General features: G+C 40.3%; 1 protein-coding gene across 2 annotated transcripts in view; it reads right to left on the bottom strand.

The window, feature by feature from the left end:
- FNTB (farnesyltransferase, CAAX box, beta) overlaps nt 1-15,820 on the bottom strand; it is an 87,134-nt gene that overhangs the window by 16,159 nt on the left and 55,155 nt on the right. For both annotated transcript variants that reach the window (XM_060095996.1, XM_060095997.1), the window contains exons 7-8: nt 7,215-7,301; nt 1,288-1,417 (exon numbers count right to left, since the gene is read on the bottom strand). In XM_060095996.1, coding sequence (XP_059951979.1) covers nt 1,288-1,417; nt 7,215-7,301 — 217 coding nt within the window. The remainder of the gene's footprint in view (nt 1-1,287; nt 1,418-7,214; nt 7,302-15,820) is intronic.

Genomic DNA, 15,820 nt, shown 5'->3' on the forward strand with positions numbered 1-15,820 from the left:
GAACAGAGGGGAGGGAGTAGTTTGGATAAGAAGGTCGCACCTACTATGTACCAGGCTGTTTATACCTGTTCTCGCCTTTGACCTTCAAAGAACTGTTACTTCTACCTTACAGAGAAAAAAAATTGTAGTTAAAACAGACTAGACCATTTTCCCAAGGTCATATAGCTGTGAAGTGGCACAGACAGGGTTCAAATCCAGAACACTGTTATTGTAACTGAGGCATCTGCTTATTCCTTATTTCTGCCTGGGAGATGGAGCTTTTATGTTTCACGCCTTGTTGGTGAGCAGTTTTCAAAATGTCTGATAAACTCGAAGTCTGTGCACAAAGTTGGCCATTTTGGCATACACCTTCAAGGCTGTAAGAACCTTCAAGAAGAGTATGCTATAGGAGGCTTCCTAAAGGTAAGGACAAAATGCTGCTGGTCATATCTGTATAGAGTATAATAGAAACTGTCTTGGAAGCTCAAGATGGGTGTCACAATGGTTCCTATGATGGGAACCTGACATCTGAACTTGGGGAGAGGAGATGAATATCAGTTGTAGCTGGTTTGCTTTGAGGTCATGGTGAGGGAATAAATGCTTCCCCAAAGATAGCTCCTTTGTGGCTCTGTGTGTGTGTGTGTTTATGTACTAGGCCTCCAATGATAATTTAGCTATAATCTAACAAGTCCCTGAAGCTGACTGTGCTCTGAGTTCAATCTGAATATTGGGCAGGAGCTTGGAGTCGAGACATAAATGCCTGGGCCACCTTCTCTGTGCATTACCCGGCTGTGCCTAGCTCATGTAAAGGTAGTTACTAAACGTGCACATAGTGCAGCAGGTAATAAAAGCTCAGCTTCAAAATGCCTCAAAGCTCTTCTCATAATTTCTTCTCCCAGGAGAATCTTTCTAAGGCACATGATAACCTCTAATTTTAAGAGGCTGAAGCTATACTTCTCTTTGAAGTAGAAGGAAGGTACTCTGGCCCATACCAGATGTCTGAGGGATTCAAGAAGCCTCTGGAATTGGTCTAACACACTGTACAGAAAGTTCAGAGCAGGAACATGGAAAGGCAGGAAGAAGGGGACTGAAACTGAGCACAGATGTTCACCCCTTGCACTTTCTTGGTACAGTGCTGAGCACTCCAACAACGGCATCTGGAGCTTCGTTACAGGACTGTTAGTTCACAGCTCCAGGCAGGAACTGTTAGCCCTTCCCACAGCCAACCGTCCCTTAAGCCGGCATGCCTGAGCAGTCACATCTCAGGGGCCTGGGGCCTGAGAGGAAGACGGATCACCAAGTACTTACTAATAAGCTCTTCAAGTTCAAGAAGCGTTCCTTCTTGAGGATGACCAGTGCAGCCAGGCCACAGAAGGTATAGCCGCCGTGGGCTTCCATCCCTGGCACCCCGCCAATTCCACCTTCCCAATTCTGACACCTGGAAGGAGATTGAGAAAAGCAGACTGAGTGTCAACCAATGAGCACAAGTGCAGGACCACCCTCGATGGCAAAGGATGAGTTTGCTTAGTTTAATGCAACTATATTCAATAGCTGTAACTATATTCAATATCTTGTAATAAACTATAATGGAAAAGAATATGAAAAAGAATATATATATAAAACTGAATCACTTTGTTGTACACCAGAAACTAACACAACATTATAAATCAACTATACTTCTATTAAAAAAACAAACAACATTGCAACTATGAATGGAAAGATGCTAATTAACTTTTAGAAATGCCTTTTCCTCAAAAAAAAAAAAAAAAGGAAACTCAGACATAGTCTACTAATGTAACAAACATAGTACCTCAAGTCATTACTTTTTGGAAAAAGTTATAAAATCATGCGTATAGTGTGATAACCATCAGGTTAAAATAAAATTGAAAAATAATTGCTAATTCTGGTTATCTTTTAGTACAGGTCTATTGCTGATATTTTTCCTCTTTATTTTTCTGTATTTTCAAAAAGTTTCTATAGTGAAAATACATACTTTTATAACTATTCAAAGTAAACTTATTTTTTTAATTACAATTTCCTACAATTTCAAATTACTTTATTATCATAATAATTATTTGGGATTAGACTATATATTTAAGAGTATATTTTCTAGTAAAAAACATGAGTAATCTTTGGCTCAGCAATATAGGGTCATTTCTAGGAATTAATCTTATAAAGTAAGTAAGAAATGTGTTCAAAAATCAGATTGTAAGAATGTTTACTGTATTCCCATTTATAACAGTGAAATATTAGAAACAACTCAGAAGCTCAACAGTAAGGGACTCGCTATATAAATTATGGTATGTCCATATAACAGAATACTACACAGTCATTTAAAATAATGCTACAGAAGTATACTTAAAAATGTTCCAAATACATTACATGAAAAAGTTATAAAATGATAATATACTGCATGATTTTTCTGGAATTCTGGAAACATATACAGCAAATGAGTGGTTAGTGGTGGATTACAAGCAGTTAGATTTTCTTTTTGCTTGTTTATAATAAACATGTTTTATCTGTGAAATAAGAGATTTTCTTTTCAGTATATTTTCATATAACATAGAACTTTACTTCCAATGATCTACAGGTATGTACAGTCACACTCCCTCCAGGTGTGTCTGCCTCACAAATCCTGACAGGTGCACAGGTGGATGAGCACTTAATCCAACTTCTGGGTAGAAGAGAAAGGAACCTGCAACACCTCCTGTCTTCCAGGTACCTCTCATTAAAGGAGAGGCCTTGGGAACTCAGAGGCCCTTTTCAAAGAGGCCCAAGGCCCAGGGAGATCACAGCAGAGTGCAGAGTCAAGAACTGGCTACCATCCCCTGAACAGATTCTTCAGCATCCTCTAACCCCTAACCCCACCACCACCCAAAGACACACAATCCAAGTTTTCTTTCCAGTGCATTTGGCTTCATGGAGCATAGGAACAGCTCAAGTTTGAAAGGTCTGATGAGTGAAGAACATGCAAGGGACCTCTGAATTTTTTTTTTTCTTAACTTACCTTTAAAAATGTTTTTTGAGTTAAAAAAAAATAATAAAACAGTATAAAAGAATAAACAATAAAAAGTTACAACTCCTGCTGAGCCTGGCCTCCTAGTTCCTCTCACCAGATGAGTTTCTATGTCTCAGTCTCTCCTTCTCTCCACACATACACACATGCACACACACACAATATACATTTATTTACATATTCCACTTTCCATCCCTTTGTTTTTACATGCATGAGAGCAATTTAGTAAAATTCTTTGGGAGTATCTTCTAGTTAAATATAACTGATTGAACACAAGAGTCCAGTAAAATGAAAGTAAAGGAATTTTAAAAAAGGATAAACCCACAAGGGTAAAGAGAATAGGAGAGGATATAAATACAGACAGGAGATAACAAAATTGTGAAAGCTGGAAAAGGAGAGAGGTAAGACGTAACTGACTTAACAGAACCGAGAAACCTACACCAGTCCTGGGAGGAAAGGAGGAAAGAAGAAATAGAAAGCAAGGTGATATGTTCCGATGACAAGCCGGGGGACACAAGGTACCCCTAAAGTGGGATGAGTTTGAACCAAGTTGACTGGTGGTAAATTTATAAGAGAATCAGCTATACCTCCAGGTACCCAGCAGAAGATGGGAGGTTTCAGGCGCTGAATGAAGAGGAACTGAATTCCAGGATTTCCAGCACAGCTGAGAGCAGGCAGAGGCACTGTACTGAGCAGGGGGATTAAGTGTGTCTAAGATCTGAGCACAAGCACCCTCAACCCCTTTCCCTATTAGTGTTTCACAAAGCTGGCTGCTAACTTCATAGCCCAACCAGGAATCTGGAAGATTCTTCTCTAGGGAAATGGATAAACCCAAGGGAAAAACCCTACAGATATTGATATATGAGAATTCCCCCATGAATGGCTGCATCCCAGCCCACCGTGACACACACAGTGTTTTAGCACCTGACACTTAAATATGAACACCAGACATTTGAGCAAAGTCTCTTACATGAAAGAGACTTTTATGTAAAACATGAAACAAAAATAAGACAAATAAACAAAAATAAATTGGAGGAAATAATGTAGGGAGCAGAAGTAAACTTTAAGTTATATCTTTAGATAAAATATTATACACAAAATAAAAACACTGCAAGGACAAATATCCCTGAAACAAGAACAGGAGAGAATATAAAAAGGAAGTATTCTTTATAAATGGAGATTAAAAGTTAAAATAGAACTGCAGAAATAAAAACTTAACAGAGGGATTAGAAGATAAAAGGTAAGGGAATCTCTTAGAAAGCACAATAAGAAAGATGGAGAGATCAAAGATAGGCAAAAAATGTTCGAAAAATTAGAAGACCAATTCCACCTATTGGATGTTATAAAAAGAGCAAACAAAGAAAATGGAGGGGAAGCAGTTATCAAAAAAATAATAAAGTTTCTTGGAAGTAAAGCACATGCAATTCTAGATTGAAGATAACTGCTGAGTGCCCAGCACAATGAATGAAAAAAGAAATCCGTATCATGGTTCATCATCATGAATTTTTCAAACAGCAAGAATAAGAGAAACAAAACAAAAACAACAATGGATTGGGAATACAGTAGATTGGGAGGCAGTAAAGCACAGTGGTTACCCTAACAGGTTTTGGTCACTTAATTTCTTTGTATTTTAGCTTAATGTCAAATTCAATATCCCATCATTTGCTATATATGGAAACTATGACATGGAGAAGTTGAACAATTTATCCAAGGCACAAAGCTAATAAATGACAAAACTGGGCTTCAATCCCAGGCAGTCAGAATTTCACATCTAGTTAAGTGCCTAACAAACCAATCCTGCAAATAACTATATACTCTGGACAAAACACACTAAAACAACTTCCTGAGGGCTCAGCAAACTGAAAAAAGCTGGGGATTTGAAAGTTGGAGCAGTCAGTCCCTCCCCTCCCCCACCCTATTTTTTTTCTTCCTGATTTGCCCTGAGGATGGCTACAGTCACCTAACAGTGGCAGCAGCAGGTCAGGGGAAGGCAGCTGAAGCTAACAGAAGGCCCACCATGTTTCTGGCAAGAAGAACCAGGCTGACAGTAATTGAGGAGGAATCCCAGAAAGAGGAGAGCCAGAGAAGGAAAACCCAAATTCCATGTTTAAACTTCGCTTAAAATTTTACCTGACCCTGAATTACACATGCATTGGGCAAAATGAAAGCAGCTTCTGACCAAGAACTGATCCAAGACCTGAGCCCCTGCCCACTGCAGGTGTGTCTAACCAAGTTGATTGCCTGCTAAAGGAAAAATATCAACACTCTTTAAAGCAATCTGACAGAATCCAATCTCTGCAATATAACATCACAATGTCCAGGGTACAGTCCAAATATTACTTGACATAGACACTCAGGCAAGTGAGACATGTCAACTCCAAGACAGCCAGATGTTGAAATGACCAGGCAAGAATTTTAAAGTAGATATTATAATTTTATATTTACCTCAGTGAAGTGAAGAAAAATACACTTGTAATGAATGAAATGATGGGAAATCTCAACTGAGAAAAACAGAAAGTATAAAAAAGAACCAAAGCCAGGTAGTCCAGATCAAAAGGCTATATACTCTCAATCTTTAAACTATCGCTCCCTTACTCTTGAGTATTACATACCAAATCCTCAGTAAATGCTGGTTACCATTATTATCAGCCTTTCTAACAATGACACTGGTAGCCAGAAGATAATGGAGCAATGCTTAAAAATTCTGAAGGAATACAATTCATCCAGTTTCCAATTTAGAAGTCTCTAACCAAATAAACTATAAATCAAGTATGAGACTAGAATAAAAATACATGCAAAATCTTTAAAATGTACCTCCGAAGTTCTCTTTTTGGGGATCTGTTGGAATACGATATGTGATTCATTAAAATGAGTGAGTAAACCAAGAAAAAGGAGGATGGGGCTTTAACAAAGCAGAGAAGTGAAGCGAATTTCCTGCTGAAAGGAAGCTTCTGGATTTCTGCTGTGCAGCAAGCTGAGAGCAATCTGTCCAGTCTGAAGCAGAAGGGCAGAGGCCCCAGGAGGGATAACTCAAAACGCACGTGCACACACACATACACAAACACACACACACACAAGAGAACTGATACATTACCTGAAGTGTTTAACTGTATTGAGAATAATTTTATAGCTCTGGCAGAAAATTCAGGAATTAAGAGGTAATAATTAATTCCAAGAAAGTAAAAGTTATACAAAAAGGTAAATATGATCATAGTAGCTCATTTGGTTTAGCTGAAAATTGTATTTTCATAGTAGTAAGTACTACTTTGATAAAAATTAAAATGTAAAAAATAAAATACAGCTTGGATGTAATTCCTCAATAGTATGTATAAATCTACTATACCTTTTTTTAAATTATGAAATAATTTGAAGGATCCACGAAAGTATAGCAAATAATATATAGAACATACATGTACCTAACACCTAGCTTTGATTTAGCCATATGCATTTCAGGTTTTTTTATTTTAAACAAACAATTACAGATACAATTGAAGTCTCCTGAGTAGAAGTACAGACGTCCCTTAATCTCATTTTCTTTACTTTCTCCCCCAAAGTAAGCACCATCCTGAATTTGGTGTTTATCCTTCCCAGCATGTTTTTATATTACTACATGTGATTCTTCCCATAAACAGTATAGAATTGTTTTGCATGTTCTCAAATTTTAAGCAAATGTGATCTGCATGTTTTCTTTAACATCCTTTTTTTTCCCCAACAGTGTTTTTGAGATTCACCCATATTGATACGTGTAGCTCTAGTTCATTCATTTTAAATGCTATATTATATTTCAATATGACTACACCATAACTCACTTATCCATCTTGTGCTTGTGAACATTTAATCTGTTTTCAGCGTTTTACTATTATAAACAAGTCCTATGTTTGTCTCTCTCATGCATGTGGTGTGAGTTTCTGGAGAAGTGGAATTTTGGGGTCATCAGCAAGGGCATCTTTGAGATATTTCCAAATTGCTCTCCAAACTGGTTGAAATCCATTTAGACTCTGACCAATACTGTTTACCCAAGGTTTTGATCCTTGCCAATCACATTAAAGAAAGTTTGGAAAAGAAGAAAACTTTTAAAGTATTTCTGAAATGCACAATCCTTCAACCCAGATATCTCTTGTAATTTTATATTCCCTTCTCTGGTCCTTCTGCACTTTATTTTTCAGAAGTCTTGACCGCCTGCTGTCTAAGAGGCAGGACAGATCCCAGCTTCTCTCACCTTGCGATCCATTCAGCAGTGCCCTCAAACAGGTCTGGAGTGATGATGTTGGTCAGAGAAGCTACCGAGGCGGCACAGTACGCACTTCTGGAAGGACAGAAATAGAGGGGCAAGTGTTAAGCTTTAAGGAGGAGCTTGAACAAGGCTCACTGAACTTTTTGGACGGATTGCTCTCTGCCTTGTAAGCTGTAATCACTGCCTGTCCTCACTCCAAGCCCATGGTCAGTCCTCCTGGGTCTCCAACCAGGAGTTCTGACATTCTATTTCAATAGAGTTGCTCATGGCACAGCCTCAGTGAAAGAACATGACATTCTAGTCTCCCTTCCTCCACATGGTCAAATCTACACCAGATGAAATAACAGCCATAACAATTCCTGTGGACAGTGAATTCAGCTTTTCTTTCAAAGACCTACAATGGCTCCCCAAATTCCATGCTGTCATTCAGGTATTTCTGACATGCTCATTCAGTTGTCAGTACTGTTTTTAGATCCAGGACTTGTCTGGTTACGGCATGGACAAGTTAAAGGTTAACTGTATCTTTTCCAAACAGACACAACTCCAAAGCAGGCCGCCAGACCACACTGGCTGCTTAGACCAGGCAAGAGGGACCGAAATGTATGAGCCCAGTCAGATCCATTCCTCAGGCTTCTAGAGCAAGAAAAGGGTTTTGATTTCAAGCATCCCACCAGTACACACACACACACATGCACACACTCTCTCTCTCTCTTTAAAGGGAAAAGAAAGAACATGTCTGTTTTTTTCCCCACATGTTATCCTACATGATTTGGAATAATTCTTGCCATTCCATCCTGTCAGCCCTAATTCTTCTCAGGACACCTTTTATTTCAGCTGATCCCTCTATTATGAAACACGTCTACAAACTGTCTTTTCTTCCCTTCCAGGGTCTTTTCAAACATCCAACATCTCAGCTCTGTTTTATGTTGAAGACAAAACCAGTCTGTTCTAATTCTGTTTACAGATCCTTTTTCTAAGGGCTCCTAAGGAATATAAAAGGGAGGAGAGAGAAGGGTCCAGCTTCCATATTGTTCAATATGGACGTAACACTAAGCCAAGTGCACTGGGGCTCTCCAGTGAGCCACAGGCATTATTCTCCTCCCAGCATTTTTAACAGCCTGCTCATGCCGGCCAAAGGCACAGCAGAGGCTGAGTTCTACCAGCAGGCATCAGAAGCATGAAGAGTCCTTTCTGCCAAATGTTGCCATCTACCATAAGCTAACTTCGAAAGTCTGACCTAACTGCTCTCAGGTCTCAAGCCTCTCAAAGGGCTTCAAAGGTATTTGCTCTTGAATCCCAACATAACCTCTGCTGTAGGGAGGCGGCGAACACAGGGCGGTCGCCTCATAAATGGAAGAACTGAGACCTGCTGCCAGACCTCACACTGAGACCGGGAGCGAACAAAACACACCATTTTTGAGCATCTTCTTCCTCTCTCCCTCTATCCAGTCATCACATCTCTCAGATTTGTCTACTACCCTCCATCCTCTCTGCTGTTACCCAAATCCAAGTCACCATTAACCTGGGTCGGTCTCCCTCTAGCCCTGAAACCAGAGGATTTTCACTAAAACACTACGATCTATTCACTGTAACTGCAGAACTTGTAATAAAATACAAATCAGATTGTGTCACTCCCTACTGAAAACTTGTCAGTGGCTTCCCACTTCCCTTAAAATAAACTCCAGCCTTCTCAAGGAGACTTCGGGGCCCCTCTGACTATTCCCAGCCTGGCCGTCCAGCTTCATTTCTCCCCCTGCCCACCAGGCCTCTGCACTTCAGCAACACTGAACTTCTCCTTCCCTGAACACACTCTATGCTCTGTCACCAAAACTTTTGCAAATGCTGGGTCCCTATCTCCCCACTACCCACCCAGAATGCTTCCGGTTATATAACCTAGATTAGGAGGTCAGGAGTACATAACTGCTCTTTTCTTAAGATCTGAGAAAAAAATGGTGCTTGCTATGAGTTCATTGCAACTGGATTAGTGGCAGCCCACAGGAGCTGTGAATGCCTGAATAAGCTCATCTCAGAAACTGGAAGGAGTTGCGACAGACCTGAAAGATCAAGAGACCAGTTCTGCCTAACCCAGAATGAGACAAGCTGGCCTCCAGATGCCAAACTGTCCCCATCAACTGCTGCTTCTCTTCAGGTCAAATCCAATCAACAGCACTCAGGAGTAACTGCTGATGCTTCCGGGCAAAGACAATTAAAGGAAGACAAAGTGAAAAGTGATGGAACTGGGGCACTAGAAACCACGCAAAGCAGGGAAACTGCATGAGACCTGCTAGGTTACATCCATCATTCGCATCTTTAATCCTCTGTAAATGAAAAGCATGGCTCGAACGGCAGAACATTACCAGAGGAGCTCGGGTAGAGGAGGAATATGGTTACAGTGCTCTTCAGTGAAACAAACATATTTTATTGGAGGGGCTTCCTAGCATTTGTCTAGCAGATATGAATAAGAAAACAGAAGGAGAGAAAGATAAGATAAAAAGCAGAGGGCTATGTACCAGATGAAGGAACAAGATAAAACCCCAGAAAAACAACTAAATGAAATGGAGATAGGCAATCTTCCAGAAAAAGAATTAAGAATAATGATAGTGAAGATGATCCAGGACCTCGGAAAAAGAATGGAGGCAAAGATTGAGAAGATGCAAGAAATGTTTAACAAAGACCTAGAAGAATTAAAGAACAAACAAACAGAGATGAACAATACAATAACTGAAATGAAAACTACACTAGAAGGAATCAATAGCAGAATAACTGAGGCAGAAGAACGGATAAGTGACCTGGAAGACACAATGGTGGAATTCACTGCTGCAGAACAGAATAAAGAAAAAAGAATGAAAAGAAATGAAGACAGCCTAAGAGACCTCTGGGACAACATTAAACGCAACAACATTCACATTATAGGGGTCCCAGAAGGAGAAGAGAGAGAGAAAGGACCCGAGAAAATATTTGAAGAGATTATAGTCAAAAACTTCCCTAACATGGGAAAGGAAATAGCCACCCAAGTCCAGGAAGTGCAGAGAGTCCCATACAGGATAAACCCAAGAAGAAACACGCCAAGACACATAGTAATCAAATTGGCAAAAATTAAAGACAAAGAAAAATTATTGAGAGTAGCAAGGGAAAAATGACAAATAACATACAAGGGAACTCCCATAAGGTTAACAGCTGACTTCTCAGCAGAAACTCTACAAGCCAGAAGGGAGTGGCATGATATACTTAAAGTGATGAAAGTGAAGAACCTACAACCAAGATTCCTCTACCCAACAAGGATCTCATTCAGATTCGATTAAGAAATCAAAAGCTTTACAGACAAGCAAAAGCTAAGAGAATTCTGCACCACCAAACCAGCTCTACAACAAATGCTAAAGGAACTTCTCTAAGTGGGAAACACAAGGGAACAAAAGGACCTACAAAAACAAACCAAGGGCTTCCCTGGTGGCGCAGTGGTTGAGAGTCCACCTGCCGATGCAGGGGACACGGGTTCGTGTCCCGGTCCAGGAAGATCCCACATGCCTCACAGCGGCTGGGCCCGTGATCCATGGCCGCTGACCCTGCGCGTCCGGAGCCTGTGCTCCGCAACGGGAGAGGCCACAGCACGGAGAGGCCCACGTACCGCAAAAAAAAAAAAAAAAAAAAAAAAAACCCGAGAACAATTAAGAAAATGGTCATAGGAACATACATATCAATAATTACCTTAAATGTGAATGGATTAAATGCTCCAACCAAAAGACACAGGCTCACTGAATGGATACAAAAACAAGACCTGTATATATGCTGTCTACAAGAGACCCACTTCAGACCTAGGGACATATACAGACTGAAAGTGAGGGGATGGAAAAAGATATTCCATGCAAATGGAAATCAAAAGAAAGCTGGAGTAGCAATACTCATATCAGATAAAATAAACTTCAAAATAAAGGATGTTAAAATTAATTAATTAATTAATTTAAAAAAATAAAGAATGTTACAAGAGACAAGGACACTACGTAATGATCAAGGGATCAAACCAAGAAGATATAACAATTATAAATATATATGCACCTGACATAGGAGCCCCTCAATACATAAGGCAACTGCTAACAGCTATAAAAGAGGAAATTGACAGCAACACAGTAATTGTGGGGACTTTAACACCTCACTAACACCAATAGACAGATCATCCAAACAGAATATTAATAAGGAAACACAAGCTTTAAATGACACAATAGACCAGATAGATTTGATATGTATAGGACATTCCATCCAAAAACAGCAGATTACACTTTCTTCTCAAGTGCACACAGAACATTCTCCAGGATAGATCACATCTTGGGTCACAAATCAAGCCTCAGTAAATTTAAGAAAATTGAAATCATATCAAGCATCTTTTCTAACCACAACGCTATGAGATTAGAAATCAATTACAGGGAAAAAACGTAAAAAACACAAACACATGGAGGCTAAATAGTACGTTATTAAATAACCAAGAGATCACTGGAGAAATCAGAGGAAATAAAAAAATACCTAGAGACAAATGACAATGAAAACACGACAATCCAAAACCTATGGGATGCAGCAAAAGCAGTTCTAAGAGGGAAGTTTATAGCTATACAAGCCTACCTCAAGAAACAAGAAAGGACTTCCCTGGTGGCACAGTGGTTGAGAGTCCGCCTGCTGATGCAGGGGACATGGGTTCGTGCCCCGGTCCTGGAAGATCCCGCATGCCGCAGAGCGGCTGGGCCCGTGAGCCATGGCCGCTGCACCTGCACGTCCGGAGCCTGTGCTCCACAATGGGAGAGGCCACAACAGTGAGAGGCCTGCGTACCACAAAAAAAAAAAAAAAAAAAGAAACAAAAGAAACAAGAAGGGCCTCCCTGGTGGCGCAGTGGTTGAGAGTCCGCCTGCCGATGCAGGGGATACGGGTTCGTGCCCCGATCTGGGAGGATCCCATATGTCGCGGAGCGGCTGGGCCCGTGAGCCATGGCCGCTGGGCCTGCGCATCCGGAGCCTGTGCTCCGCAACGGGAGAGGCCACGACAGTGAGAGGCCCGCATACCGCAAAAAAAAAAAAAAAAAAAAAAAAGAAACAAGAAAAATCTCAAATAAACAACCTAACATTACACCTAAAGGAACTAGAGAAAGAAGAACAAACAAAACCCAAAGTTAGCAGAAGGAAAAAAATCATAAAGACCAGAGCAGAAATAAATGAAATAGAAACAAAGAAAACAATAGCAAAGATCAATAAAACTAAAAGCTGGTTCTTTGAGAAGATAAACAAAATTGATAAACCATTAGCCAGACTTGTCAAGAAAAAGGGGAGAGGACTCAAATCAATAAAATTAGAAATGAAAAAGGAGAAGTTACAACAGACACCACAGAAATACAAAGCATCCTAAGACACTACTACAAGCAGCGCTATGCCAATAAAACGGACAACCTGGAAGAAATGGACAAATTCTTAGAAAGGTATAACCTTCCAAGACTGAACCAGGAAGAAATAGAAAATATGAACAGACCAATCACAAGTAATGAAATTGAAACTGTGATTAAAAATCTTCCAACAGGAGCTTCACTGGTGGCGCAGTGGTTGAGATTCCACCTGCCGATGCAGGGGACACAGGTTCGTGCCCCAGTCTGGGAGGATCCCACATGCCGCAGAGTGGCTGGGCCCATGAGCCATGGCCACTGAGCCTGAGCATCTGGAGCCTGTGCTCTGCAACGGGAGAGGCCACACAGTGAGAGCCCCACATACCGCAAAAAAAAACCCAAAACAAAACAAAACAAAAAACTTCCAACAAACAAAAGTCCAGGACGAGATGGCTTCACAGGTGAATTTTATCAAACATTTAGAGACGAGCTAACACCCATCCTTCTCAAACTCCTCCAAAAAATTGCAGAGGAAGGAAAACTCCCAAACTCATTCTATAAGGCCACCATCTCTGTGATACCAAAACCAGACAAAGATACTACAAAAAAAGAAAATTACAGACCAATATCACTGATGAATATAGATGCAAAAATCCTCAACAAAATACCAACAAACAGAATCCAACAACACATTAAAAGGAATCATACACCATGGTCAAGTGGGATTTATCCCAGAGATGCAAGGATTCTTCTATATATGCAAATCAATCAATGTGATACACCATAGTAACAAATTGAAGAATAAAAACCATATGATCATCTCAATCGATGCAGAAAAAGTTTCTGACAAAATTCAACACCAATTTATGATAAAAACTCTCCAGAAAGTGAGCATAGAAGGAACCTACTTCAACATAATAAAGATCATATATGACAAACCCACAGCAAACATCATTCTCAATGGTGAAAAACTGAAAGCATTTCCTGTAAGGTCAGGAACAAGACAAGGATGTCCACTCCCACCACTATTATTCAACATAGTTTTGGAAGTCCTAGTCACAGCAATCAGAGAAGAAAAAAGAAATAAAAGGAATACAAATTGGAAAAGAAGTAAAACTGTCACTATTTGCAGATGACATGATACTATACATAGAGAATCCTAAAGATGCCACCAGAAAACTACTAGAACTAATCAATGAATTTGGTAAAGCTGCAGGATACAAAATTAATGCACAGAAATCTCCTGCATTCCTATACACTAATGATGGAAAATCTGAAAGAGAAATTAAGGAAACACTCCCATTTACCACTGCAACAAAAAGAATAAAATACCTAGGAATAAACCTACCTAGGGAGACAAAAGACCTGTAATGCAGAAAACTATAAGACACTGATGAAAGAAATTAAAGATGATACCAACAGATGGAGAGACATACCATGTTCTTGGATTGGAAGAATCAATATTGTGAAAATGACTATACTACCCAAAGCAATCTGCAGATTCAATGCAATCCCTATCAAATTACCAATGACATTTTTTTACAGAACTAGAACAAAAAATCTTAAAATTTGTATGGACACACCAAAGACCTCGAATAGCCAAAGCAGTCTTGAGGGAAAAAAACAGAGCTGGAGGAATCAGACTCCCTGACTTCAGACTATACTACAAAGCTACAGTAATCAAGACAACATGGTACTGGCACAAAAACAGAAATATAGATCGACAGAACAGGATAGAAAGCCCAGAGATAAATCCACGCACCTATGGTCAACTAATCTATGACAAGGGAGGCAAGGATATACAATGGAGAAAAGACAGCCTCTTCAATAAGTGGTGCTGGGAAAACTGGACAGCTACATGTAAAAGAATGAAATTAGAACACTCCCTAACACCACACACAAAAATAAACTACAAGTGGATTAGAGACCTAAATGTAAGACTGGACACTATAAAACTCTTAGAGGAAAACATAGGAAGAACGCTCTTTGACATAAATCACAGCAAAATATTTTTTGATCCACCTCCTAGAGTAATGGAAATAAAACCAAAAATAAACAAATGGGACCTAATGAAACCTTAAAGCTTTTGCACAGCAAAGGAAACCATAAACAAGACCAAAAGACAACCCTCAGAATGGGAGAAAATATTTGCAAATGAATCATCAAAGGATTAATCTCCCAAATATATAAACAGCTTATGCAGCTCAATATTAAAAAAACAGGGGCCTCCCTGGTGGCGCAGTGGTTAAGAGTCCGCCTGCCGATGCAGGGGATACGGGTTCGTGCCCCGGTCTGGGAGGATCCCATATGCCGCGGAGCGGCTGGGCCCGTGAGCCATGGCCGCTGGGCCTGCGCATCCGGAGCCTGTGCTCCGCAACGGGAGAGGCCACAACAGTGAGAGGCCCGCATACCTCAAAAAGAAAAAAAAAAAAAAAAAAAAAAAACAAACAACTGAATCCAAAAATGGGCAGAAGACCTAAATAGACATTTCTCCAATGAAGATGTACAAATGGCCAAGAAGCACATGAAAAGCTGCTCAACATCACTAATTATTAGAGAAATGCAAATCAAAACTACAGTGAGGTATCAACTCACACCAGTTAGAATGGGCATCATCAGAAAATCTACAAACAACAAATGCTGGAGAGAGTGTGGAGAAAAGGGAACCCTCTTGCACTGTTGGTGGGAATGTAAATGGATACAGCCACTGTGGAGAACAGTATGGAGGTTCCTTAAAGAACTAAAACTAGAATTACCATATGACCCAGCAATCCCACTACTAGGCATATACCCAGAGAAACCCATAATTCAAAAAGACACATGCAGGCTTCCCCGGTGGCGCAGTGGTTAAGAATCCACCTGCCAATGCAGGGGACACGGGTTCGAGCCCTGGTCTGGGAAGATCCCACATGCCATGGAGCAACTAAGCCCATGCACCACAACTACTGAGCCTGAGCTCTAGAGCCCGCAAGCCACAACTACTAAGCCCACGTGCCACAACTACTGAAGCCTGTGTGCCTAGAGCCCGTGCTCTGCAACAAGAGAAGCCACGACAATGAGAAGCCCGTGCACGGCAACTAAGGGTAGCCCCTGCTCACCAACGAAGAGTAGCCCCCGCTCACCGCAACTAGAGAAAGTCCAAGCACAGCAACGAAGACCCAACACAGCCATAAATAAATAAATAAATAAATAAATAAATAAATAAATAAATTTTTAAAAAAGACACATGCACCT

The sequence above is a fragment of the Mesoplodon densirostris genome, chromosome 4 (genome assembly GCF_025265405.1).
Source record: "Mesoplodon densirostris isolate mMesDen1 chromosome 4, mMesDen1 primary haplotype, whole genome shotgun sequence".
Lineage (NCBI taxonomy): Eukaryota > Metazoa > Chordata > Mammalia > Artiodactyla > Ziphiidae > Mesoplodon > Mesoplodon densirostris.